Genomic DNA, 24,904 nt, shown 5'->3' on the forward strand with positions numbered 1-24,904 from the left:
AATTATTAAAATTAAAGCACTAACACTTTCATTTTCATGCTGCCAGATGCAAAAAACACACTCTAACTTTATTTTTGAAACCGTGCTACTGAGTTTGTAGCTAGTCACACATTCTTTTTTATTTTCTGAGAGAAGGCAGAGCTGATGCTTCTGAGAAATAATACAGATGATATTTGTATTTTCAAAGACACATAAGGAACAGAATTTGGAGAAAAAAGATTCTAGGGCTACTGTTGAGAAGAGCCAGGCTCTTGCCTTGTGAGACCTCAAACTAATCATTTAAGCTCTCTGGGCCTCCCCTTCTTCATTTCTGAAGTGAAGGTTTGTACTTGTTGATTTCTAAAATATCTTGCTGTTCTCGGATACATGAAACCATGGGTTCTCATAGCATTTTCAGCTTTACTTACCTCCTACTAACTAATGATACTCTTCAAACTTGATCTGTAATTTAGAAAAGAGTTTCACACTTGCCTGTCCTCACCCACGTTAGCTCAGTCTTTATCAGCAACTTTTCTTTTGGAGCAAATTCAGGCAGTCCAGATTGCCTGTTATATCCCAGGCAGGAAAGCTTATTTTCATCTATGTGTGAGGGAGAAGGATCTAGAAGGAGTTCTGATTGGTTTGCTTCTTTCATTGCAGCAGAATTCCATTTACCACTTAGTCAAGGTGGTAATGAGGGTCTCCGTACCAGACAAATGTGGCTGCCATCTGGCAGGCCAGCACCACACACTCGGCAGACAGAACCAATTAATCAGGCCCCACACCCCGCAGGAGGTCTTGCTGTATTTGGTGGCTGGGTGTCAGCTCTGCTGAGTCTCCCACAAGAAGCCTCATTGAGTTGTGGGAGGGGAGGGGCAAATCATCTCCCTCTGGCACTACAGGGCTAGCAAAGAATCCAGATCTTGGAGGTCCCAGAACAGTTTATTCAAGGAATATTCTGCCTGCAATAATGGCGAATGCAGGATCTGTACCAGGAATGGACAGCTTGATGTGGTAGAGGGAGTGTTAAGAAACAAATTTCCATTTATAAGAGAAAAACTAGAAATGACTTTAATGCCCATCAGTAAGGGATTAGTTAAATGAGCCATGTTATACCCATACAAAGGAATAAATACAATTGGTGATTAAGGACTTAGGATTTGGGCTTTAATTATGACTCTGCCACTTCTCAGCCTTTTGACCTGGGCCAGGCACTTGACCTTGTTTTTTAGTTCCTTCATCTATGAACTGAAGACAATACGAGTTCTTACTTCTTTGGGTGCTTGGGAGTAGTAAGTTAATACATGTAAAGAACTTAGAATGGTGCCCAGCACATAGTAAATGCTATTTAAGTGTTCGTTTTGAGTATGATTCTCATAGAGCCATTCAAGATGATGCTTAGGATGCATTTTTTGAAGCCAGGGTGAAAATTCTTAATATGAAATGAATCAAGCAGGATAACAAAGAATATATACATAATGATTCTCATTCTATATCTATGTATAGAGAAAAGAGAAAGAAATATATTTTTATTTGTCTTTCATTGAGTTTTCTTTTCTTCTAACTTATACTCTCCATCTGCCAATATTGTACATGAGTATGCAATACTTTATAATTAAAAAGATGACTTTTTAAAAATGGAGGAAAAGACTGGAGAAGAACCCCTGTATATACATCTTATCTCTACACTTAAGAGTGACTTCAACTTTTCTCAGCCTCAGTTTTATCATCTATACCATAGTGATAGAAAAAACACTGGTACCTACCGCAAGGGGTTAATTACAAGGAGCAAATGATAAAATTTACCTGAAAGTAATCAGGCAATATTAAAGTGTCTTATTACTATAATATTATTACCAAGGTCATCCTTGGGGAGTAACAACAAATACATTAATGCTAGAGACAAAATTATGTAAAAACTCAGAGGTCTTCAGAAGTTCACAATGGATCATTTCACCTCTACAGATACACTATATCCCGCTCCAACCAGGCCTTAAATTCAAGAACTACTTATAAGACAGTCAAAAGAGGGGCACCTGGGTGGCTCAGTCAGGTAAGCATCTGCCTTCAGCTCAGGTCATGATCCCAGGACCCTGGGATGGAGCCCAGTGTCAACAGGGAGCCTGCTTCTCCCTCTCCCCCTACCTCCCTTCCCTGCTTATGCTCTCTCTCTCTTTCTCAAATAAATAAGTAAAATCTTAAAAAAAAAAAGTCAAAATAATGCATTACCTGGGGATTTCGAAAGTTCTAGTTGCAGTATAGGCTGTGCCACTGATGTTTTGGGCAAGTCACTTTTATTTCTGGACCCATGTTCAACTAGACCTTGCAGAGTATGGTCTCAGGTCCATTGCGGGGCCATTAACCACTTTAAATTATAAGCTTTGCAGAGTTCTCATGAGCAAAAGACCACAAATCCATAGGCTTTTATTTTCTCAGATGACTAAAGACTAGCTAGTATCTGAGTGATTTAGTAAGGGCTATTAAAATTATAAACTAAAAATAGTTATGTTAGAGTTTACTGCAGACTCTAATTCAGTATTCTACTAAAATATTTGGCTGTCACTTAATACTTGGCAGCACTGCAAAACTCCTACTCTATGTATCCGTCTAATTGCAATTTCAGCAATTTTTGGAAATGGTACTTTGTTATCAATGAATCATTAATTTTGTCTTGATTTGGATCCAGTTTTCAATTGCTGCTATTCTTGCTTTTTAATTACAAATTACTAATCATATAGATTCATCATTATCAAGTTAGTTTGTTGTGGATTGTTTGGTTGATTTTTAACAGAGTACAGTGATGTATATTTCTATCAAGATTTTGGCTGATAATTTTTTGATATGTAGACATGATTGCATTGGATTTTGAAAATAAATGATCTCTTTCTGTAATGTTAAAGCAGACAGACCTTCCCCCTCCAACACAACCCAAATTTGCATGTACATTTACTTGGATCACTGTATGAGTATCACCGAGTTAGCCGCCGATAGAGTAGGTTGGCCAACTCAATTAGTGGTCAACCAGGATGCAATATACAAAATGACCTAAAAATTTAGTTTCAGATTTAAAAAAATGAACTCCAAGTCTATCTTATGCAAAATATATTAATTACCATTAGTACAAGAGCGTGTGGTGTGAATCTGTTTCCAAACTAATTCTGAATTTTCCTGGTCAATTACCAAGAAAAGTTTGGGTATTTGTCACTCACTTTGCCATCCAGAAATCTGCTCCTGAGTGCTCCTGTCAGGAATTTCTGGTTGTTCTCTGGTTTCTGATTGTTCTCTGGGTGCTTGCTTTCTTCCTTATTATCTGAGTTATGATTGATTTGATGATCAGTAGGATTAGTAGGAGCTGGAGAGTCTCTGCTCATCTGCTTTGCACCACCAATCATGGATTTCTGGAGTACTGTTTGAGTTTCTGCCTTCAGGTTCTCATATTCCTTGCTGTGAAGAAACAGTTTTGCACTTTGTTACTCACAGGGCAGACTCTGCATACACTAGGCTGGCATAAGAAACAGAAGGTGTTAGTCTGGTGGTGTGAACAGTGGTAACTCAGCATGGTGGAATGAAGAGTAAACATTGATTATCTGTGTATGACTCATTTACCATAGAGAGACTGTATTATTATCTTCTCCGAGTTGAACTTCTCCTACCCTCTTCCTCATATTGATAAAGAGAATCTATCCAGGGGCGCCTGGGTGGCTCAGTCGTTAAGCGTCTGCCTTCGGCTCGGGTCGTGATCCCAGGGTCCTGGGATCGAGCCCTGCATCGGGCTCCCTGCTCCGCGGGAAGCCTGCTTCTCCCTCTCCCACTCCCCCTGCTTGTGTTCCCTCTCTCGCTCTCTCTCTGTCACATAAATAAATAAAATCTTTAAAAAAGAGAGAGAGAGAGAGAATCTATCCATCTGCTCTCAGACCCTTAATGTAAGTAACGGCAGCATCAAAATGAACACTACAGGTTATCACATATCTTTACTGACAAATCTAATGGGTATTTTCAGTGTTTGCAACTAGAAGAAGAACTCCAGTCAAGGGGGGTTGCTAGCTCTAGTCCTGCTCTGTGTCTCTCAGGTGCCTCATCCTGTGGTTTCTTTTTCTCCCAGTAGTCCTCCACTCAAGTTTAGTATTAAATAGAGAAAAGAGAAGGAAAAAAGAAACTAGGAATGATTCAAAGAAATACAAATAATAAACACAATTTTAAAAAGATTCAACCTTGTTTAATAACTAAAGACTCACAAATCGAAACAATTATATAAGACATCGATTTAAATTTAGGAAACTTCGGGGCGCCTGGGTGGCTCAGTCGTTAAGCGTCTGCCTTCGGCTCAGGTCATGATCTCAGGGTCCTGGGATCGAGCCCCGCATCGGGCTCCCTGTTCGGCAGGAAGCCCGCTTCTCCCTCTCTCACTCCCCCTACTTGTGTTCCCTCTCTCGCTGTGTCTCTCTCTGTCAAATAAATAAATAAAATCTTTAAAAAAATAAAATAAAATAAATAAATAAATAAATTTAGGAAACTTCTTTGGAAATAAGAAAGTCAAATGCTAATGGCCATAGAAATAGACATAATTAACATAGTGGGTGACCTGAAAAAACATATGAAGAGTGAGTCAGGAAGTTGCAATGGTTTAACCTACTAAATCAATATTTAAGATTGTGTATTATGGGAAAAAATACGGAAGAAAAATTTTAAACTCTAAGTATTTAGTAATAGGTGAATATGTTGAGTATTTGACTCTATGTTCATATGATAGAATTTATAAAGCTATGAAAATAGTTGGGAATAATTTTAATGACACAAGAACATGTCCAGTTATACAAATAAGTGAAAAATGTAATTATCTCTACTATGTAAAACTTGTGTGCATAATATATGTGTTTATGTGCGAGAGTACATAGTATATCTAAAAAGAAATATGCCAGAAATGGACAGTAAGTGTCTCTGGGTAGTAGAGCTCAGAATATTACCATAATATCTTATAACATTATTATTCTAAATTTTTTACATGACAAAATATTATTTTATAATCAGGAAAAATCAATTTCAATATAGCTATAGAAAGCACTCTATAAATTCTAGCTGTTAGTACTGATACAATGGAAAAGATCCCTTTTATTTTATTTTATTTAAATTTTATTTTATTTTATTATGTTATGTTAGTCACCATACAATACATCATTAGTTTTTGATGTAGTGTTCCATGATTCATTGTTTGTGTATAACACCTAGTGCTAGAAAAGATCCATTTTAAAGCATGACACATTATCTGAGCATAAAACAGTCGCTCTGATACTTGTTGATTTGAAAAAGTCAAACCACAGTCAATGATTTGAATGTGTGTATATTTTTTATGGTAATCCTCTTGGTCATGGCAGCACAGGCCAAAAAGAAGGCCTAAAAAAGAACTCTGAGGAACACCTACATTTACAGACAGAAGAGCCCTAAAAGGAGATTTAGAAGAAATTCTCAGTAAGGTAGAAGAGACACCAGGAGCATGGCGTCTTGGAAGCAAAGTGAAGAGGATGTTTCCAGAGAGAGGTCATTGTCAACAGTGTCAGGGGCTCTGGAGAAGGGTGAGGTCTGAAAAGTGTCCATTGGATTAAGCCATAAGAACGTCGACAGGTATCTTGACAAAGGAGCTTCTGTGAGCTAATGGAGGTGGATGCCAGACTGAAGCAGGTTTGGGAAAGAGGGGGCCAAGAAACCGAATACCAGAAGTATGATCTCTGTGAAGAAGTTTGGCTGCAAGAGCGGAGAGAGAGAGAGGATTGGTGACTGGAGTGCAATATGGGTTTCAGATAGGGCTTTATTATTATCATGTTGAAGGATTGTGGGGACTTTAACACATTAAATACCAGTGGTGAAGAACCCACTGAGCCAGAGGGAAAGAGAGGATAGTATTGATGAAATATGATGAACCCTGACAAAGTGAGATGAGAGAGAACAGAGATAAATGAAATGAAATGAAATGAAATGAAATGAAATGAAATGAAACGTCAGGGTAGGGTTGGTAGGGAGATAGGTGAGGATATAGGCAAATTTATTTGTACATTTGGTGGCAGCTTCACTTTTCTCTTTGATATATAAGGTATGCTTACCTGTTGGCTCTCAAGGGGGAAGTGCTAGGGAAGGAAATCTGAACTAAGGGCAGATGGCTTGAGATAACTGCTATGAAGAGTGGAAAAGAGCTGATCAGAATAAGTAAAAAGGTCAGCTGGGTACAACCAAGTAGCCATGAAGGTTGGAGACCATAATTTTGTGGCTTCAGTGTGAGAGGGTGCATGCTCTTCCCTAGGATTGCCTAGGAGTCCTAGTGGAGATGCAGACAGGGATTTGGCTGGGATTTGCCAGACAGGTGCAGTAGAATGATAACAGAGCAAGATGGGAATGTGAGAACAATAGTGTATATATAACAAAAAATTCTTGCAATGAGAGAAAACATAGAACATATGATCCCTGACCTCAAGAAATTTAATTTCATTTGGCTGTCCAAAAACAATACAAATAATAAGTTAACTTGCTTCTAGAAGTCAGGTCGATAGCTTCTACATAGTGGTTACCTTCTTAGGGAGGTGTAGAGCCCAGAGGGGAATGCTAGGGCCTTCCATGGTATCTGCAGTATTCTGGTTTTTTTTGTTTTTGTTTTTGTTTTTTTATCTTGGTGTTTGTCGCAAGGGTTTATCACATTTGTGAAAATTCAGTGAGACTATATATATGATGTGCGCTTTTATGTGTGTATATATGATAAATACATAGATATATTCCTATAACATGCTCAAAGAAATTGATATAAAATTTGCATAAATATGAAACATACCTAATTAGTGTATAAATCAATGTCAAGTGAATATTACAAAGAATCAGTGCTGTTTGAAGTTCATAAGAAAGAGAAATAACTATGATTTGCAATGGTTGCAAAAATATTACTGAGCATTTAACTACACGACAGTCACATTATAGCCACTCACATACACTAGTTAGTTAATCTTCAGATCAACCCTATAGGTAAGTGCTTGTATTATTTTCATTTTAGGATGAAGGAATTAAGACTCAGAGAGTTTATGTGATTTGTCCAGTTGTGCATGGCTTTTCAGTAGTGGAACCAGAATTTAAACCTAAGTTGGCCTGACTGCACTGAGATGCCTACTTACTGCCAATAGGGTCAGGAGAGAATCCATGGAGGTTTATATTATATGAGGAGCAGAAAATAGAAGAGGAGGGAGTGCAGATTTAAAGGCAAAAATGGGTTTGGGGCAGAAAGTTAACTCCTCTGGCTGAAACAATCAGCTTTGCTTTAATCACCTTCAAAATCCTTTTGTGGGCAGTCTCAGGACAGAATTGCCTGAGAAACGTGAAATGTATCTGCCTGCCTGTTAAAACAGTCACAGTAGATGTAAAACCAAAAATAACCTGTTAAATCTGTTCAAAGTAAAAGCTGTTTTTTTTTAAAACATACATAGCACTTTAAAAGTATCATGAAATGACTCCCCAGCTGAGAAATGGCATGTGCCTGTTAGCACAAACAATTTGTCAACACACATTGGTTGTTACGCTGTTCACAAACTCACAGTTCTTTCTTCTAGACTTGTGTACTATCTACCTGAAGTACTGAAAACAGAAGTTTGCCATTTCAAAAGAAAGAAAAAAAATGCCATAACACTCTCTTGGAAGCAAGGCATAACTAGCTTCTTCATATGTACTTCTGACCTCAGCTGCTGCTCTTAGGGATGCTGTGAAGAGTTTAGTGTCATCCTGGAACTACAGCAATTAGAGAGGATTACTGTATTGCTGGATGATAAATAAATGAGGCGAATACTGTTCAGTTGTCTCCCGTCACAGTGGGCTCTTCCTGCAAACCAACCCTACAGTGCCACCCTCTACTAGAGCTCAGAGTCTCAGGGTTAGAAACAAACATTGCAAGGGCATCTGGTAGCATCCTCTGCCCAAAGCAGTGCAGAGACCTCCCATCGGCCCACCTCCCATGTAACTCCAACTCACCAGATCTCACATTTGATTTGGATTACACCCCTGCTGAGAACATCAAATCTCAAATGGAGGACCCAGGGGGCTCAGCAAAAAGGTCACCAGATGCCATCTTAAAGGTCTGCCAGCCTTGGCAGCGACTCAGTGCCACCAATTTCCAACTGTGCGCCATCTAACAGGCCTCCAACCCTCTGGAAAAGACAGTCCTGAGTGTGCCAACCAGTGAATGGGGATCTAATTTCAGTAAATGAAAGCATGTTCTTATTTGGAAGTAATAGCAGATAATCAACACAACCAGACTTTCCTTTTTTAAGAAGACAACAACAAAATAAAAATATAAAATGGGATTGGGGAGGGGAGTGCAGCTGAAAATCTCACCAAACTCCATGGGGAAGCTGAAATGTGAAGTCTGTGCTAATGTAGCAAATGTTATTGTGATGAAGTGTGAGGGTTTTTTTTTTCTTTTTCTTCTTTTTTTTTTTTTTTAATGCCAGGGAACCATACCATGTATTATCATAGAAATTTAGTCTTCAGAAAGATTTTTAAAGTACTTTAAGTCCCAAACCTATGCCCAAATCATCTCTTCATCAGTGGAATTATATGAGCTAACATTCTAAATGCTCATATGTGTCAGATACCACATATAAATTTACATAAATTATTTCATGTTATCCTAATAATCCTGAAAAGTGGATATTATTTTTTTAAAGATTTTATTTATTTAATTGAGAGAGAGAGATAGAGAGAGCACAAGTAGGGGGGAGGGGTAGAGGGAGAAGCAGACTCCCTGCTGAGCAAGGAACCCGATGTGGGACTCTATCCCAGATCCTGGGATCATGACCTGAGCCGAAGGCAGATACTTAACTGCCTGAGCCACCCAGGTGCCCCAGAAAAGTAGATATTATTATCACTATTATGCAGATGAAAAAATGGACGATCAGAGAGGTTAAGTACATTACTCAAGGCCTCCTTGCAAGTAGAGATCTCAGACTCATAGTCCGATCTGTGTGGCTCTAAAGCATACGCCCCTTCCTCTGCATTACTCCTCAATTTTATTCTCTTTTAAAATGTTAATAAAAAAGAACATATATAAAGGCATCTAGTCTATCTTCCCAGCTAGACTTAAAGTCCCTCTACAGAACACTTAAATGGCTGACATTCAGCTTTGGTTTGTAAACTTCTCAGGGGCAAAGGATTCATTATATTCCCAAAGTTATTTACAAAGTATCCCATTTCTTTCCTTATAACATGAGCCAAATTCTGACATCAATGAAAATAACCAAGTTTTTTTTTTTCAGGGCAGAATAAAATAAAAGCGTGATTTTAGATGCAAAATTAGCAACCCATCCAATCAACAATTGTTCTTTGTTAGGATTCACTTTTAGCTTTTAGAAAATGATATCCCAACACACCTACTCTGTGTCCTTCTTCCTTCACTTACATGCAGTTCTACAGCATGAGAATATTATTTATACCATAGATGTTTTCTTCTCTCTGACTTGTCTTTCAGCTATGCATTACTACCTTATTGGTCAATGTTGTATTGGGCATTCAATGGACTGTTTTGTCTCTAGATTTATGAAAAATAGTGTGATAACTGAAAAAATAGAGGATGAAAAAAGGAGATCATAGAGGAATTTCAAACCAAATCTGCTTAAGGAGGATGGAAATGATTCCATGAAGGTGTTGACCAAGAGGAAGAGGCTAGAAAAGCAAGCAAAAGCATTTGTTTGGGGTCTTGAGGGATTGCAATCTCAGAGACACAGGGTTGACTGAAATTGAAAGTGCGCTCCAAATTGCAAACAGATAGTGAAGGCTTAAAAAGGCAAAAACCACAAGATTATATAGCTTGTTTTGAAGGAATTTTGATTAGTGCTGACAGAGTTAAACTAACACACAAGTGGCTATTTAGTTGATAGATATTACATTATATCTGTTTCCATCCAAAGTGGAAGGATGTGTTCCAGGAGGTGGTGGATGTGCAATTTTCAAGTTGCAATTGACAAGTCAAAGGTCCAAGGTGTTCCAAAAATTGAAACAGGAGACTGTGCACAGGCCTTCCTTGCTTCCTCAATATCCTCCCCTCCTTGTTTTGAATGCTTCTCTTAGCAATGCTAACTTCACTTTGGAATCTTCTTTCACGAAGGAATTGACATATAAAATGTAGTTGAAAGAGGAAATGAGAGGTAGAAAAATACCCCAGGTTAGATGAAGTGCTTATACTTGGAAAAAATGACAGTGATTTCTAACCTTTGAACTTCAGACCACCTGAGGTGAGAATCATTCAGGATTCTGGATAATAAAACACAAATTTGGATAACACTGAACTCATTGAGTTGGAATTTCTGAAAACAGGACAAGAAAATTTGTATTCTTAGCAAACATGTCAAATGATTCCTAGGTACACTAAAGTTTGAGAAACAACAGTATAAAGAAAAAGGAAGTCCTTTCCATAATTGTGCAAAATTTGCCCATAATTACAAGCAGTATTAGTATAGTAGTTGAGGACATGAACTATCTGTCCCATGGACCTGATTTTGAATCCTAGCTCCAAATGTCATTTGACTTTGGCAAGTTATTTCACATCTCTAATTTTCAGTTTCTCATCTGTGAGGTTAGAAAAATAATCCTTATCAAAATAAGATGTATAAAATATTTAGCACTGAGCCTGGTTCTCAGTCAACCCTTGGCAAATGATAATTTTATATTAGTCATAAAGTAGAGTGCTGTCTCCTTTATAAACACCTCCCTCGTCACCTGAGTACAGAAGGGAGGCTCTTTCCTTTGGGACCTCTGAACTTTATTGATAGGCAAAACTAAAGTTCAAAAGACCAAAGTTTTGTAGTACATAAGAACTGAGGAAAATTTATTTAAATAGGTAAAAAGAGATCATGTAATCTAACTGACCACCTTGTAATTTACGAGTAACAGTGAATACAAGTTCTAGAAGTCACTCACTTTAAAAAACAATGCAGATTAATCAGTATCAAAATCTGCTCTGATTAAGCACAATTTTTCACAATCATTTTCCTTGATTTTATAGAAAAAATAAACAAAAGCAGCCCAAACATTGTCTCGTCATGATGTCCTCAGGTGGATTATACCTAGGAATTTTGCAGACTGGGCTGCTTTTAAATCTTTGAGCCAGACTTTATCAGCTTGAAATTTAATGTCCTTTGCACTGCATTCTAGCCTGTTTCACTTTTGTGAAAGTCTAAGCAAAGTGATCGTGCAACTGGCTCACCTTTCTCCCAGTTATCTCAGTGCTTTGAGGCACAATTTCTGAGTAGGACTTCTGTCCATATTGTGAGAGGATGTAACACAAACAGTTCTCTCTCTGGACTACCCTCTGGATACATCCACATGGTCTATGGGAATAGGGAGTAATAATTATTGCTATGTTATTTTGTTTAATTAGGTTGAACAAAACTGGGGTATCAGGAGATCATGGATTTAAAAAAAGTATACTATAGGGAAGGAGGAGAGGGATGAATAGATGGAGCACAGTATTTTTAGGGCAGGGAAAATACTTTGTATGCCAATTTAATGATGGATACTTATTATTATACATTTGTCCAAAACCTTAGAATGTAGGACACCAGGAGTGAACCCTAATGTAAACTATAGAGTTTAGGTGATCATGCTGTGTCAGTGTGAGTTCATCAACTGTAACAAATGTCTCACTTTGGTGGGGGATGCAGATAATCGGGGAGTTGATGCATTAATCTGAGCAGAGGGTGTATGTGGTATCTCTGTACCTTCCTCTCGATTTTGCTGTGAATCTAAAACTGCTCTAAAAAATTAAGTTCTAAAAAAAGGTACTACACAAGTATAAATCTGTGATTCCTCAAAATTATAAGTGGTTAAACTAAATGTGGCAAGGTATTATATTATCTCTTTGTAGAAAATTTCCACATAGGCACACAGGAACTTGTTTTGTTTTGCTTTTAAACCAAACTAGGATTATACTGTTTTATAATCTTTTAAAAGAATTTCCAGTCCACAATTTAATGCAGATATTGTTACACATTGATACTTATGTCTCTGTGAGAACATTTTAAATGTCTTAATAGTATTTCATTGCATGCAGATACAAGAGTTTATTTAACTGGTCCTATTTTGTTGAACATTTACTGTTCCCCCGTTTTTACTAATTTAAATATTGCTGTCTTACTGGACATATTCCTTTGCTGCTAGCTCCCTGCCTCCTTCCTTACCCCAGGAAGCTGATCTGTGTGGACTAATGATCTGCTCTCATGCCTTCTGATTCTGGCTGGTTTTGGCCAATACGTAGCCCTGGCAGAAGATGGCTCTGTCCTTCAACATTGCCTTAAGGTCCCTATGTTTCTTGCTCAAAGGTCATTACCTTTCTCAAGGTGGCCTGAGCTACAGAATGTTCCCTCCTCGGCAGCATTCTCCTCTTTCCATTTCTGCAGACTGAAAGCTGGTCACAACTTTGCCTCTGCAAGCCTGTGGTTCCTGCTACAGCTTTTACATTTCTCCTACTCTTATAAACAAACCCTTCTTGAATCAACCTCATCTGAATTAGGTGATCTGTTTCCTACTGGACCTGGCTTGTACATTATTATGTAAATTTTTGAAACCAAACCATATATCCATCTATAACTGTTTCTACAGAATTGAGTCATGGATAGAGCTCTTCTGCCAAAGTACATACACTTTTTTAAAAGTTTTTATTTAAATTCTAGTTAGTTAACATATAGCGTAATATTGGTTTCAGGAGTAGAATTTAGTGATTCATCACTTACATGTAACACCCAGTGCTCATCACAAAGTACACGTACTTTTAAGGCTTCTGAAAGTATACTTAAAAGCCAATAGCATATGAGTACTCTTTTCTTCTAAATCCTTGTCAACCCTGGATATTTCCATTATAAAATATTTCTGGTTTTATTGGTAGAAATAATGTCTCCTTGCTGTTTAAATTTTTTTTGTGCCAATCACATTGAATCTCCCCCGCCCCCGTCACACACATAGCTAATGTTCATTTTTATTTCTTCTTTTGTGAATTTCCCGTCTAGATCTTCTGCCACTTTGTGAAACTGGGCTGGTTGCTCATCCTTTTCCTACTGATTTGTAGGAGCTCTTCATACATTAAGAGGATTAATTTTTCCCCTGTCATAAATCTTGTAAATAGTGTATTGTTTTTTCTGTTTACTTTTTATTCTATTTTTAAAAAATATTTTTAGTTAATATTTCAAATATTTAGGATTGATAGACACCTATTTTTTTTTTATATCACTGATTTGGCATTCATTCACATAATGCCATATACTCTTACTGAAGGTTTTATGCCTATGTCTTGCAACATTTTGTAGGAGATTAATAAAGAAACAGCTTCCTGTAGTAAAAAGGCATAAAAGAAGTATGATTTTAACATAATACTCCATCACTTTGAATTTGTGAAAATGGATATAATAGTGTGTACTCTGATGTTGCTCTGTTTTAAAGAAAGATTGAGTTCCTGGATATTAAGGTATACAGATTATATAGCAAGAAAAGCAATAAACAAAGATAAGGCATTATGATCAGTTATTTCTTTTCAAAAAGGAATAAGTAGGGTACTTGAATTCTTTTTTAAAAATTTTTTTATTGTTATGTTAATCACCATACATTACATCATTAGTTTTTGATGTAGTGTTCCATGATTCATTGAGTAGGGTACTTGAATTCTTAAATCACAAAGTTTTATCCAGGTTTTCCATAGAGACTATAATTGGTCATTTCTACAATCTCCTGTGTGGATTACCATAATGACTCCCTAATAGTCTCTTTCTTTTTTACTCAGGTCTCTTCCAATTTATCGCCCACACAGCAGCCAGAACCATCCTTTAGACTGTGACTTCTGGTGCTCACAATTTTCCAATGGCTTCCCATTCTACATAGAACAAATCCTAAGTTCCTACCATGGTCCACACAGCCCGAGATCTGAGCCCTGCTGGCCTCTCTGACCTCATTTCCTATCCCCTCGCCCCTTGTGCACTCTGCTGCACCAACATTGGCTTCCTTGCTCCTCCCTAAACATGTCGTGAGGCTTTCTATTCGCCGTTCCCTCTGCCCACAGTGTTCTTTCCTCAGGGGATTTGCGTGGTTTACTCTCTGAGCAGATCTGTGGAGGCACCAGGATCATGGCGAACACCTGTGGTGTCACTTGGGAAAGGCTGAACCTCCTCCCGGGCAGGATAGCGGCAGCTACGTGGGTACCCTGATCTCTGGGTACTGTGCTCCTGGAAAACCATGTTCTCTCACTTTTTATGAAGTGAGCATAAGGCAGCCTTGTACAAAAAAATTGGCTTGGGCTCCAGGTGGTCAATTTAGGTGCGGTTCGTACCAGGTGCTGTGTACAGTGGTTGCTGGGAAAGCCAGATGTCTAATATTTGCAGAACTTGAGGCTGTGGGAAGTTGCAGCCTCTTCTTTGGAGGCAGGAGCAGGAAGAAGAAACTAGAACTGCTGGTTTTATGGAAAGCTGGAATCCAGTGAGTCATGCCCTCCAGGCTGAAGTCAGACCACTCCTAGCCAGCTCACTGCTAACTAATAACTTGCTCAAAGAGGCCTTCTGGGAACACCCTTCGAGACTGAACATACCCTTATGATCCTCCCCTATTTTTCCTCACGGCACTATGCTCACTTGAACAGTCATTATTCATATGTCTACTATGTGTCTTCCATCATTAGAAGTTTAGATATATTGCTGTATTCCCAAAGCTTGGCACTCAGTAGGTGCTCAATGTTTGTGGAAAGGATGTTGATGGAATTCCATATATGCATTAATTTCTAAAACTGTTAACATTAGTGATTTTAAAAAGTTCAAGAAAGAAAAAAAATAATGTATTAATATGAAGGGCTTTGAGGGATCCAAAAATAACAGAATATGGGCTCCAGGATAATCATGTGGGAAAACATCAAAACTTTTATTTCTAGGCTATCAGTATCAACACACATTATAACAAATATCTGCTACCTTTTCCCATAAAAATTTGTAGCCAGCTTCCCCTGTATTGAACAATACTGTACCAACAGCAATGTAACTATGGAATGAAGTGCTTTGGGTCACTGATTCTTGGCATTCGAAGGAACTATAGAGGCCACCTTTATTCACTGGAAGCATCTCTACTCATGGGCATTTCTTGAAATGGACCCAGTTCCTCTTTTATTTAACAATTCAATCCCCAGATTCTGTAAATGTTCCCCTAAGCCACAGTTCATACCCTGGACCTTCCATCATGCTACACCTTTAGTGCCCACACTTTTATTGTGCCAGGGTCCCTCCTAAAAGGTGGCATGCAGAAGGAGGTACAGTATTGCCCTGGTGGCATATCCAGTTCTGAATACATTGGGCCTCCTGCGTCCCTCTCCGTGGATCCTCTCGGCTTACGCTGAGCACAAACAGAAATGTAAAGGGGAAAACACTCCATTTTATCCTCTACTCTCTACAACTACCACATACGGCCAGTCACCAAATGTGTGTGGGTTTCCCCCCACCAAGCAATTCTTCAATACTAGCTGGGTATCCCTACAATTCAATCCAGTTCTGATACCATCTACCTAGAGTTAGCACAGACCCCACAGGTTCAGGGCTCCGTCCCACAAGACTGTCCCACTCCCTTCAGACATCAATCACAAGTCTGGGTTATTCCCCGTCTTTCTGATAGCCCTACTATAAATCAGGATTCTCACAACCCCCTCCTCAGGTTTGATGAAATTGCTAGAGCAGCTCACAGAACTCAGGAAAACAGTTTACTTACCAGATTACTGATTTATATAAAAGGATATAATTTAGGAATAGCCAAATGGAAGAGATGCACAAGGCAAGGTATGTGGGAAAGGGCATGGAACATCTATGCCCTCTCCAGGTACACCACCCTCCCGGAACATAGATGTGTTCGGCAATCTGGAAACTCTTTGAACCCCACACTTTTGAGATTTTTAGGGAGGCTTCATCATGTAGTTATGCTCAATCATTAACTCAATCTCCAGCCTCTCTCCCCTTTCCAGAAGATGGAGGGTAGGGCTGAAAGTTCTAAGTTTGTAATCATGGCTTGGTCTTTCTGGTGACCAGCCTCCATCCTGAAACTGTCCAGAGCCTATTGAGAGTATCCTCATGGGAGCAGAGACACTGCATCACCCAGGAAATCCTATGGGATTTAGGGGCTTTGTGTCAGGAACCAGGGTCAAAGACCAAATATTAGGACAAAAGATGCACCTGGTGCTCTTATCTCTTAGGAAACTGCAAGGGTTTTAGGAGCTCTATGCCAGGAACTGGGAGCAGAGACCAAGAGATATATTTTCTATTATTTCACAACAAGTAAACCCCAAACATTTATTCAATATAATCATTTACACGTACTCTTATCTGAGGACAGATTTTGCGTATATCTCCATTGATTTCATCTTGTTGGTTTTAGCTCATTTTTCTGCCAAGGCTTTCCAGCATTCTTCTACCTACATGTTTACTGAAGTGATTTCAGTTATGGATTAAAAAATGTTGACTAAAAACAGGGTCACACACAAATCCTCTCAACCTCTCCACCTCTAACACAGAATGTTGACATCAGTTGTTCAATCACCACCATGTTGGCATAATCTGGTTTTAGTCAACATGTACCAACCCTTAGTGACCATCATTTTTGTGTTTTTGTTTTCACAACTAATATATTTATTTCTTTGGCCTGCAATTTTGCCAGGGATTGTCCACAAGCCTCAAATTTTGTGGTTTTATTACCCACTTTTATCTCCTTTTAGAAAATGGGAATATTTGTCTCCTGTCAGTTGGCATTATCTTGCTTTCCATGAGCTATCAAACATTACTACTTAGGGTCCTATGGTAATATCTGCATGCTACTTTAGCAACATGGGCCTTTAGACTTGGATTGAAAGCAACTGAGTATTATCTTTCTAGATCTTTATTTTTCTTGGTACCCATTGTGCTGTAGCTAATTTATTAGGTTTTCAATATGTATAAGACTTTGTACTTAGTGCTGAGGGTGCGGTTGTGCACATGGGCTAAATAGAGGAGCCAGAAATGCATAGGAAATCGTCACAGAGTATAACAGTCCCTTAAGGGTGCTATGGAAGCCCACGGGGGAGGGAGTGGGTGAATCTGAGGCTAGAGGTGGCGGCACCTCATTAGATCTGCATTTTAGAAAGATGATGCTGGCCGTACTTGAGAAGTGGGCTTCTCAAACTGTAATGTTGCATAGAGTCACCTGGGAATTGACAAAAATGCAGATTGTGATTCACTGTGTCTGGAGAGGGGCCTGCGATTCATCAGGTGAAGCTGATGCTGGTGGTCCATGGATTACCCTTTGGGGAGCACGCCTTTATAAAATGGATTAGAGAAAGAGAGAAAGAGCAGGTTGGAAGTCTGGTGGAGTGATCTGGGAGGCAAATGCTGGTGGAAAAATTCAGAGACACTTGTTTTGCTCTTTGAAGCCTGGAGATTGATCTCTTTTGTGAGGAACTTGACTACTAAATGGGTATTGAGTATTTCCTTTCATCTGTCAATAACTGTACAGGCTAAATTAAGGATAGAGGGAGGGAGCTCGACTCCAGTCTTAGTTCTTAGTAACCGGCCTCACTTCAAGCCCAACCAAGGCCTCAGTTATCTCATCTGTAAAACAGAAGATTGGTTGTTATGGGCTGAATTGAACCCTAAAATTCATAGGTTGAAGTCCTAAACCCCTGGACCTCAGAATATGACCTTATTTGGAAATAGGGTGATAGCAGATGTAATTAGTTAAATTGAGGTCATACTAGAATAGGAAGGGGCCCTAATCCAATTGACTGGTGTTCTTATAGAAAGGGGAAATTTGTACACAGACACATATGCAGGGAGACTGCCATGTGAATTTTAGAGTTATGCTGCCATGAGGCACAAGACTACCAGAAGCAGGGAGAGAGACCTGGAAGCTCTCCTTTTGGGGCAGCTACAGAGGGGGCACGTCTCTACCAACACCTTGATTTCAGACTTCTAGCCCCCAAAACTGTGAGATATTTCTGTATTATCTAAGCCACCCAGTTTGTGGAGCTTTGACACAGCAGCCCTAGCAAATTAATACACTGATTTACACCATGAAGATCACGTTCAAGTCTGACATACTATTCCATCCTCTCCGCATATCCTGCAGAAAATCTGAACTAAATGTGGTTATACAGGAAGATTTCTGTTTTCCATCCATTATTCATTTGTGATTTTTCTTTTTAGAGACTTCTTCATTTTTTTTTTTGGCTTTCACTTATTTTTTTTTTTAAACTCAAAAAACATTTTTTTCCATTTAAAAAAGTATTTAGAACACATCGAACAAGGCGACATTTATTCTGTCTTCTCGTCTTCCGGCGTGGGGTCTGTTGGTGGCTCCTCCACTGTGGCCCTGTGGCTCTCTGAGCCGGTGTTACTCTCACGGGCCCCTCCCTCAGCCATACTGTCCACCCCCTCCTGTCTGCTCTCCTTGTCCTCAGGAGTAGACATGCCTTCTTCACCATTCAGTTGGCTTTCTGTCACTTCTTCAAGGCGTGTCTCCTCTGTCTCCATTGGGATGCTCTTGTCATCTTTCTTCTCCTTGGTCTTCCTCGCAGCTTGCTCTTGCTCAGGAACCATGCTGCTTTGACCAAGTTCAGCTTGCTCTGCTGCTTCTTTCTCCCTTTCCTCCTACCTTTTTTAAGCCTGTTCCCCTGCCTGTGCAATTTCAGCCACAGTTTTTTCCATGTCCACTCCGACTTTCAAACCACACAAACTTTTAAGTTCACTGTTCAATGAATCTGTGCTTTCCAGGAATTTCCTCTTCTTTTCCTGGTGTCACTCCTCTATTTGAAGAAGTTCAGCTTCTAGTTTTCACTGATGAGCCATTAAGGACTGGACCTGTCGTTTGAGGACTTGCATTCTAGCTGTTGTGACAACTGACCGAATGTCTGGCACCACTCTCTAAGGATTTCACTGATGAGGCGGCGGTTTGGGTGGTGGCCTTGTGCGTCACTGCAAAGCCATCATCAGGATCATCTGGATTTTAGCAGGCTGAACACTCATGTAAGGTTCTCCTTTTTCCATGTGAGACTCTCTGTTGACTTTCTTCCTCAAAGCAGCTTCTGCATGACTTTTTGCGTTTATGCAAGCAAGGTATGTGGGGGGGGGATTATGATAGGCCTTCATAGATTAATTGTCCTCTATATTTTCTGCTTCATATTCATTTAAATATTCTTGTTTTTCATCTCATCAGTGAGATCTCGTCACATGCCACCAATAATCTTGCCAATCTCCCACAACTTTAGATCAGGTTTGGAAGATTTTACTTGATCCCAGACCTTTCTGCTATACCTCATGTAGGCCATCAGTGGCTCATCTGGTGGCTTTGGGGGTTTTGGAATTGTAATACCAGAAGATGCCATGACCTGACTGTTGGTGCCCGGGTTCCTTCCCAGCCTCTAGTTGTTGCAGGTGAGATGACTGAATGGATTATATCCCATAAACCCTGGTGGGCATTTGTGTTGCAGGAGCTGGAGTGGGAGGTGGGGCATAAGATGGTCTTTTTGACATTTTGGAAGATTAAGTTCTCAGTTCCTTAAGAATGAATCTGAGACACCGCGGGCAGAAAAAGCCTCACTTATGTTTCTTACATAGATATTTTACTAATGGACTCAACAGACTGAGTGGGAATCAACAGATTCAACCCAAAGAAAAGCCCTCTTGAGGCTCAGTCTGGAAGGTATAGATGCAACACAACTAAAATGCTTCAGAGACAGATTTTGGGACATGCACGGCATGATAGTGGTGGGTCTGTCCTTACCTCAGCAACAAAAACCCTTTTGAGAATCATTTATTTTTGAACCATACAAAAATATTTTAGCAAAGCATGTTAATGGTCCTTTGTCATTCCAGCAACAGTAACATCAAACCCATAGAAAACAGAAACAAAGCAACCTATCTTGATATTTTTTAAACTTTTTTTTTACAGTTATCATAGAAGAAACAGAACTGTGTCTTTTATTTCACAGTTTATGTATCTAATCTAATGTTTTTTTATTAAATGTCTTATATCCCTGGAAAGATATGCTTCAATAATAAAGCAGAACCACTGACTGAGCATGCTGAATATACTACTAGGCACTGGAAAGGGGTTTTGCATACTATTTTCTCATTTGGTCCTCACAACAACCCTATTAGATACATGTGTTTTAGCCTTACTTGAGAGATGGTAGAATCTGAGGCCAGGGATATTAATTCACTTTTTCGATGTTGAAAGGCCAGGAAGGCACAGAGCCAGGATTCAAATTCACATCTCTCAGCTCTGTAGGGATCCCAGATGCAGGACTCATGGGCTGCAAAGCTCACTGCCTGTGCCAGGACAGACATTACTAATTGATTACAGCACTCACTTTGCAATTTCTCTGGGCTGACAATACTGATGGTAGAGAGTTAAACCAATCTGCCCTGCTAATTAGCCTGTGCTCCCTAACAGTGGTCCTGATGGCTTCATCTTCAGAGATTCTGATTCAGTAGGTCTTGGGTTGGACACCAAATCTTTATTTTAAGGATTTTCTAGATGTTTCTGATGACAGCCAGGTATGACATCCACTACTTTCTGCACCTATGTTCTGTGAGGCCAGGTCTTTTCTGTTTGTCTATTTGTTTTGTCTGTGGGTTTCTGAAATAAAGGCAAAAGCTATGGCCATAATCTTGGGTGGGAGAGGCACCTATTGACTGCTGCTACTTATGGAATGACTACTTCATGAAAGGCGGGTCTAGTGCCTTCTTTTTCTTTTGTGAACCACCAAAATGCTAGAAGGGAGACCTAGTCATACCCTTCTGTGCCAAGTACCTGGTGAATTTTAGAGATACCTGAGTGTCCTCCCTCAAATATGACTGTGATGAGCTTGAAGGGAAGAAAGACCCTTTAGCTAGCTAAGGCCCTGCTTGGAGGAGTATAGAATATAAATAAGAATAAGTGAAAATCTTATAATTTATGATTCATTATTAATCCCATTCCTTTAATTCATCACAAATTAACTAATACTCTTCCCCCTCCCCCCCCAAAATTACTACATGTAGTAGATTACAGACGTGATGAAAAGCAGCAGCAATACCCCATTAATAGTTATAAATGTCTCAAGGCTTATATTCCTCATCTATTTGGAGAATCTGCCTAAGTAATTAAAGAGTAAGGGGAATTAAAAAGATGAAAAATATCAGGAAAACAGGGTGCATGGAAGTTATCAACACTATTTTACTTCTACTGTTACTTCTTAATGGCTTAATTTTCCATGGACAACATTTTTAAAAATGTAAATTTCTAGATTAAAGAAAAAAAGCCCCAGACTTCATTATCTTCCCAGCAAAACAGGTATTTGTCAAACAGTAAACTTACATCTTTGGCTTCTCCACAAGGTACCGAAAGTGTTTACTTCCAATGATTTTCATCACTGTCTCAGGCATTGCTTCTGATCCACCGGGAGTCTCCCACACAGAAGGCATGCTTCTTCTCAAAGGCCTTTCAAATCCTTGGGTTGGAAAATAAGTAAATCTTTCTTCCTCTTGATTTCCCATTAGTCAGTTTAGCATCCTTGTCAATATTAACAAAAATAACAGCAGGACCAAGTGCTTTACCTATCTTATCTCATTTGACATTCCTAATAAAGGCATGAGTAAGATATTCTCAATTCCTATTATCATTCTTGTCCTACATTTGAGGGAACAGGCATAATGTAGTTATGTAATTTACTCAGTAGCATAGAATCAGTAATGAGCAGAATTGGGAGTCCCACTCAAGAGGTCTGCAAAACAGGTCTACTGAGCCATTTGGAAACTCTACCTTCCTGATACCAGATGGGGTTCTTGTGAGGTCAGAGAGGAAACCAGGGCTTTAGTGTGTTATATGAAGGTCTTATGTTCAGCTCTCACGCTCAGTTTCCCTTCTTACAAAACCGGGATAATTCCAGTTCTACTTTCTGGGATTTAGGGTGAATCCAATAAGATAATGCATCTGAAGGAGTGCTGTATATAGGAAAGAGAGATTTTTGTTGTTGGTGGTGTGTGTTTCTGCAATAATCTGGTGAATCTGAAACTGAGATCCCATATTAGATAAATACTGGGTGTTTATACAGGTCTGGCGCCAAGGGCAACTTAGAAGTTCTATAAACCTGGCCCCAGGCTGATCACTGTCTTTCAGAGACCCTCACAGACTGAAAGCTCTTCAGAGATCATTCTAATCCAGACGTTGGCTTTACAGATTGGTAAACCAAGACCCAGAGAGGGTGTAGCATTTGACCAAACTCACAGAGCGAGTGTGACCAGACCCGTTTCTAGTGCTCAGGTCTGAGGTAGACCAGCGCTTTTCCCAGGACCCCAGCTTCACTTAGTGTGTGGTCTGCACGAAAGAAAGACCTGCTGTGAGAGGGCAGCCCTATCCAGCGGGACCTGCAGTCTCTTTGAAGATGTCTGGAAACTTCAAGGACCACAGTTTGTGACTGTGGGGTCCCCTTTTTCTGCTGAGCAGCTGCGCGTCAGTCCTGAGCCCTTTCCTGGGATAGAACAGAGGGGTTGGTCTTACCGCTGAGGCGGTGTTTCTCCACCCAGGCAGCTCAGGGGTATTCCGTCTGTTTCCTCTCCAGGATCGAGACCCGCGGCGCCCAGCAGGGAGCAGGGCGGGCGATAGGAGCCCAGGAGTCAGACCAATCACCGGGCGCGACTCGTGGGGCTGCTTCTGCCCTGCCCGGGTCGCTAAGGACGCAGAGGCTGTTGCTGGGCGGAGACCAAGTTTCCGTTTCCCTGGCGGGTGGCTGGGGGCCTCCTCCGCCGGGCGCCCCAGCGCTCTTGCAGACAGACGAAGAGTATCTGTTCTCAAATCTGTGCTTTGGAGCTTCTCCAAGATCTGTGAGCATCTTTCTTGAAGCTCACCTCGCTCACCTGTGTAGTCACACTTGTCCCGCTCTTTCCCTTAAGCTTCATTTTCCCTTGGTGAGATGGGCAGGTAATTGGAATCTTGCACTTGTCCGTTCAAATCCAGGCCCTTCCACTGTATGGCTTTGGATAAATCCCTTCTTTCCTCTGAGGTTCAATTTCCTTATCTGTAAAATGAGGAAAAGTAGTAACACAGACGTAAAGGTAAATCGGTGATGAAATTAAATAAGAGTATAAAAAATTAATTTTATGGCAGATCCCTCATTTGAGCCAGACAACTATCCTTACCTTATAAGTTAACAATTACCAGTACATAATTTTATTTATTTATTAAAGATTTTTATTTATTTATTTGAGAAAGAGAGAGAGAGTGTCAGAGGCTGAGGGAGAAGCAGGATCCCCACCGAGCATGGAGCTGGATGGGGGACTCAATCCCAGGACCCTAGGATCATGACCTTAAACAGACACTTAATCGACTGAACCACTCAGGTGCCCCTATATTTTAAAATTAAAAAAAAAATAGGGCTTGGGGTGTTGAGTAGTTACCCAAGACCCCACCGAAGCAATTGACGGAGCCTAGATTTGAAAATGTATATTCCTACACCTCCCAAATTTCCAGAAAATTTTTGTTAAGTTTAAGGACTTCAGCAAACATGGGTAAAGACACTTTAAATTGACTCCAAAGTGGTGCTACTATTGCCAGCTGCAGCAGCCCCAGCATCCATATTGCCTGCCTCCCACCCTCTGGCTCCACTGTGCTTTGTGGTTCTATATCATCTCCTGGCACATGCGTGGTGATACACTCAGCTCCCTTCTAGGGCTCACGCTCTAGTGAGCAAGACACACAGGCACATTCTGTGCTATACAAAGTACCTCAGAGTAGAGGAAAGAGGGCAGCTCCCTATTTACTCTTCCAGCCCAGCTTCACAGGTCGGTCCTCCCAAGGCACAATTCTGATAAGCCCCCTCGAACCCAAGGTCTTAAGGGATTCCCACCAGTCATAGAGGTAGTCCATGGTTTCAAAGTCTTCTATGACCTATCCTCAGGCTAGCTCTCTAGTTTGATCTCCCACTACTTCTCCCAGGCTTGCTATATTCCATCCCACCCAGTTTACCAACTGGCTTGAATCTGTCTCTTATTTTTCTGCTTCTGTGCCTTTTTCATTCTGTTCTCTCTGTATAGGACCCTTCTGCTTACTCACTGTGTCAGCCTGCAATCCATTCTTTAAGTTTCATCTCAAATGGTCAAGAGTATGTACCTGGGAATCAGATACCTTGGGTCAATCCTAGCTGTGCTAGTTCAAAGTGATCTTTGGCAAATCACTTAAAGTCTTTGTGCCTTAGCTTCCCTCATCTATAAAATGAGGATGACTTTTTGTGAAGATTAATTGAGTTATATAAGTAAGGTACTTAGAACAATGGCTGACACATAATGAGCAATATAAATGTTTGCTATCATCATTATTATAATTATCTGTCCAGAAGCCAAGTCAGATCCCAGAAGCTGAAAACGGTTTCTCCATTCTCTGTGTAGTTTGTGGTTTCTCTCTTTTATAAAATATATCTTTCTTTGCCTGATAGTATGACTATTTGTTTACACCAGTTGCCATACCTTCCTGTGGTATGCTGAATAATGCTTGTGGTAGGCTGAATAATGGCCCCCCAGACATCCATGTCCTAATCCTTAAAAACCTGTCAATATTATCTTCTGTGGCAAAAAGGACTTTGAAGATGTGATTAAGTTAAGAATCTTGAGGTGGGGATTACTCTGGATTATCCAGGTGGGTCTTAAATATAATTGCAAGTGTCCTTAGAAGAGGGAGTCAGAGGCATATTTGACTACAGAAGAGGAAGGAGGAGATGTGACCATGAAAGCAAGAGGTTGGAATGATTTAAAGAAGGGATTGGGGCCAAGAAATGCAGGTGGCCTCCAGAAGCTAGAAAAGGACTCCAGAAGAAACCAGACCCTGCTAACTCCTTGACTTTAGCCCAGTGAGACTGATTTTGGGCATCTGGATTCCAAAACTCTAAGAG

At 40.0% G+C, this 24,904-nt stretch overlaps 1 protein-coding gene and 1 pseudogene across 3 annotated transcripts in view; both read right to left on the reverse strand.

Annotated features, from left to right (window-relative positions):
- The window catches only part of C4H1orf87 (chromosome 4 C1orf87 homolog), an 87,292-nt gene extending 64,388 nt beyond the window's left edge, over positions 1 to 22,904 (reverse strand). For all 3 annotated transcript variants that reach the window (XM_027623518.2, XM_027623508.2, XM_027623499.2), the window contains exons 1-3: positions 22,522 to 22,904; positions 21,340 to 21,472; positions 3,189 to 3,423 (exon numbers count right to left, since the gene is read on the reverse strand). In XM_027623518.2, coding sequence (XP_027479319.2) covers positions 3,189 to 3,423; positions 21,340 to 21,446 — 342 coding nt within the window. In that variant the 5' untranslated portion in view covers positions 21,447 to 21,472; positions 22,522 to 22,904. The remainder of the gene's footprint in view (positions 1 to 3,188; positions 3,424 to 21,339; positions 21,473 to 22,521) is intronic.
- LOC113938224 lies at positions 18,294 to 19,511 on the reverse strand (annotated as a pseudogene).
- Positions 22,905 to 24,904: the final 2,000 nt, after the last annotated feature.

This window comes from Zalophus californianus, chromosome 4 (genome assembly GCF_009762305.2).
Source record: "Zalophus californianus isolate mZalCal1 chromosome 4, mZalCal1.pri.v2, whole genome shotgun sequence".
NCBI classification, from domain to species: Eukaryota; Metazoa; Chordata; class Mammalia; order Carnivora; family Otariidae; genus Zalophus; species Zalophus californianus.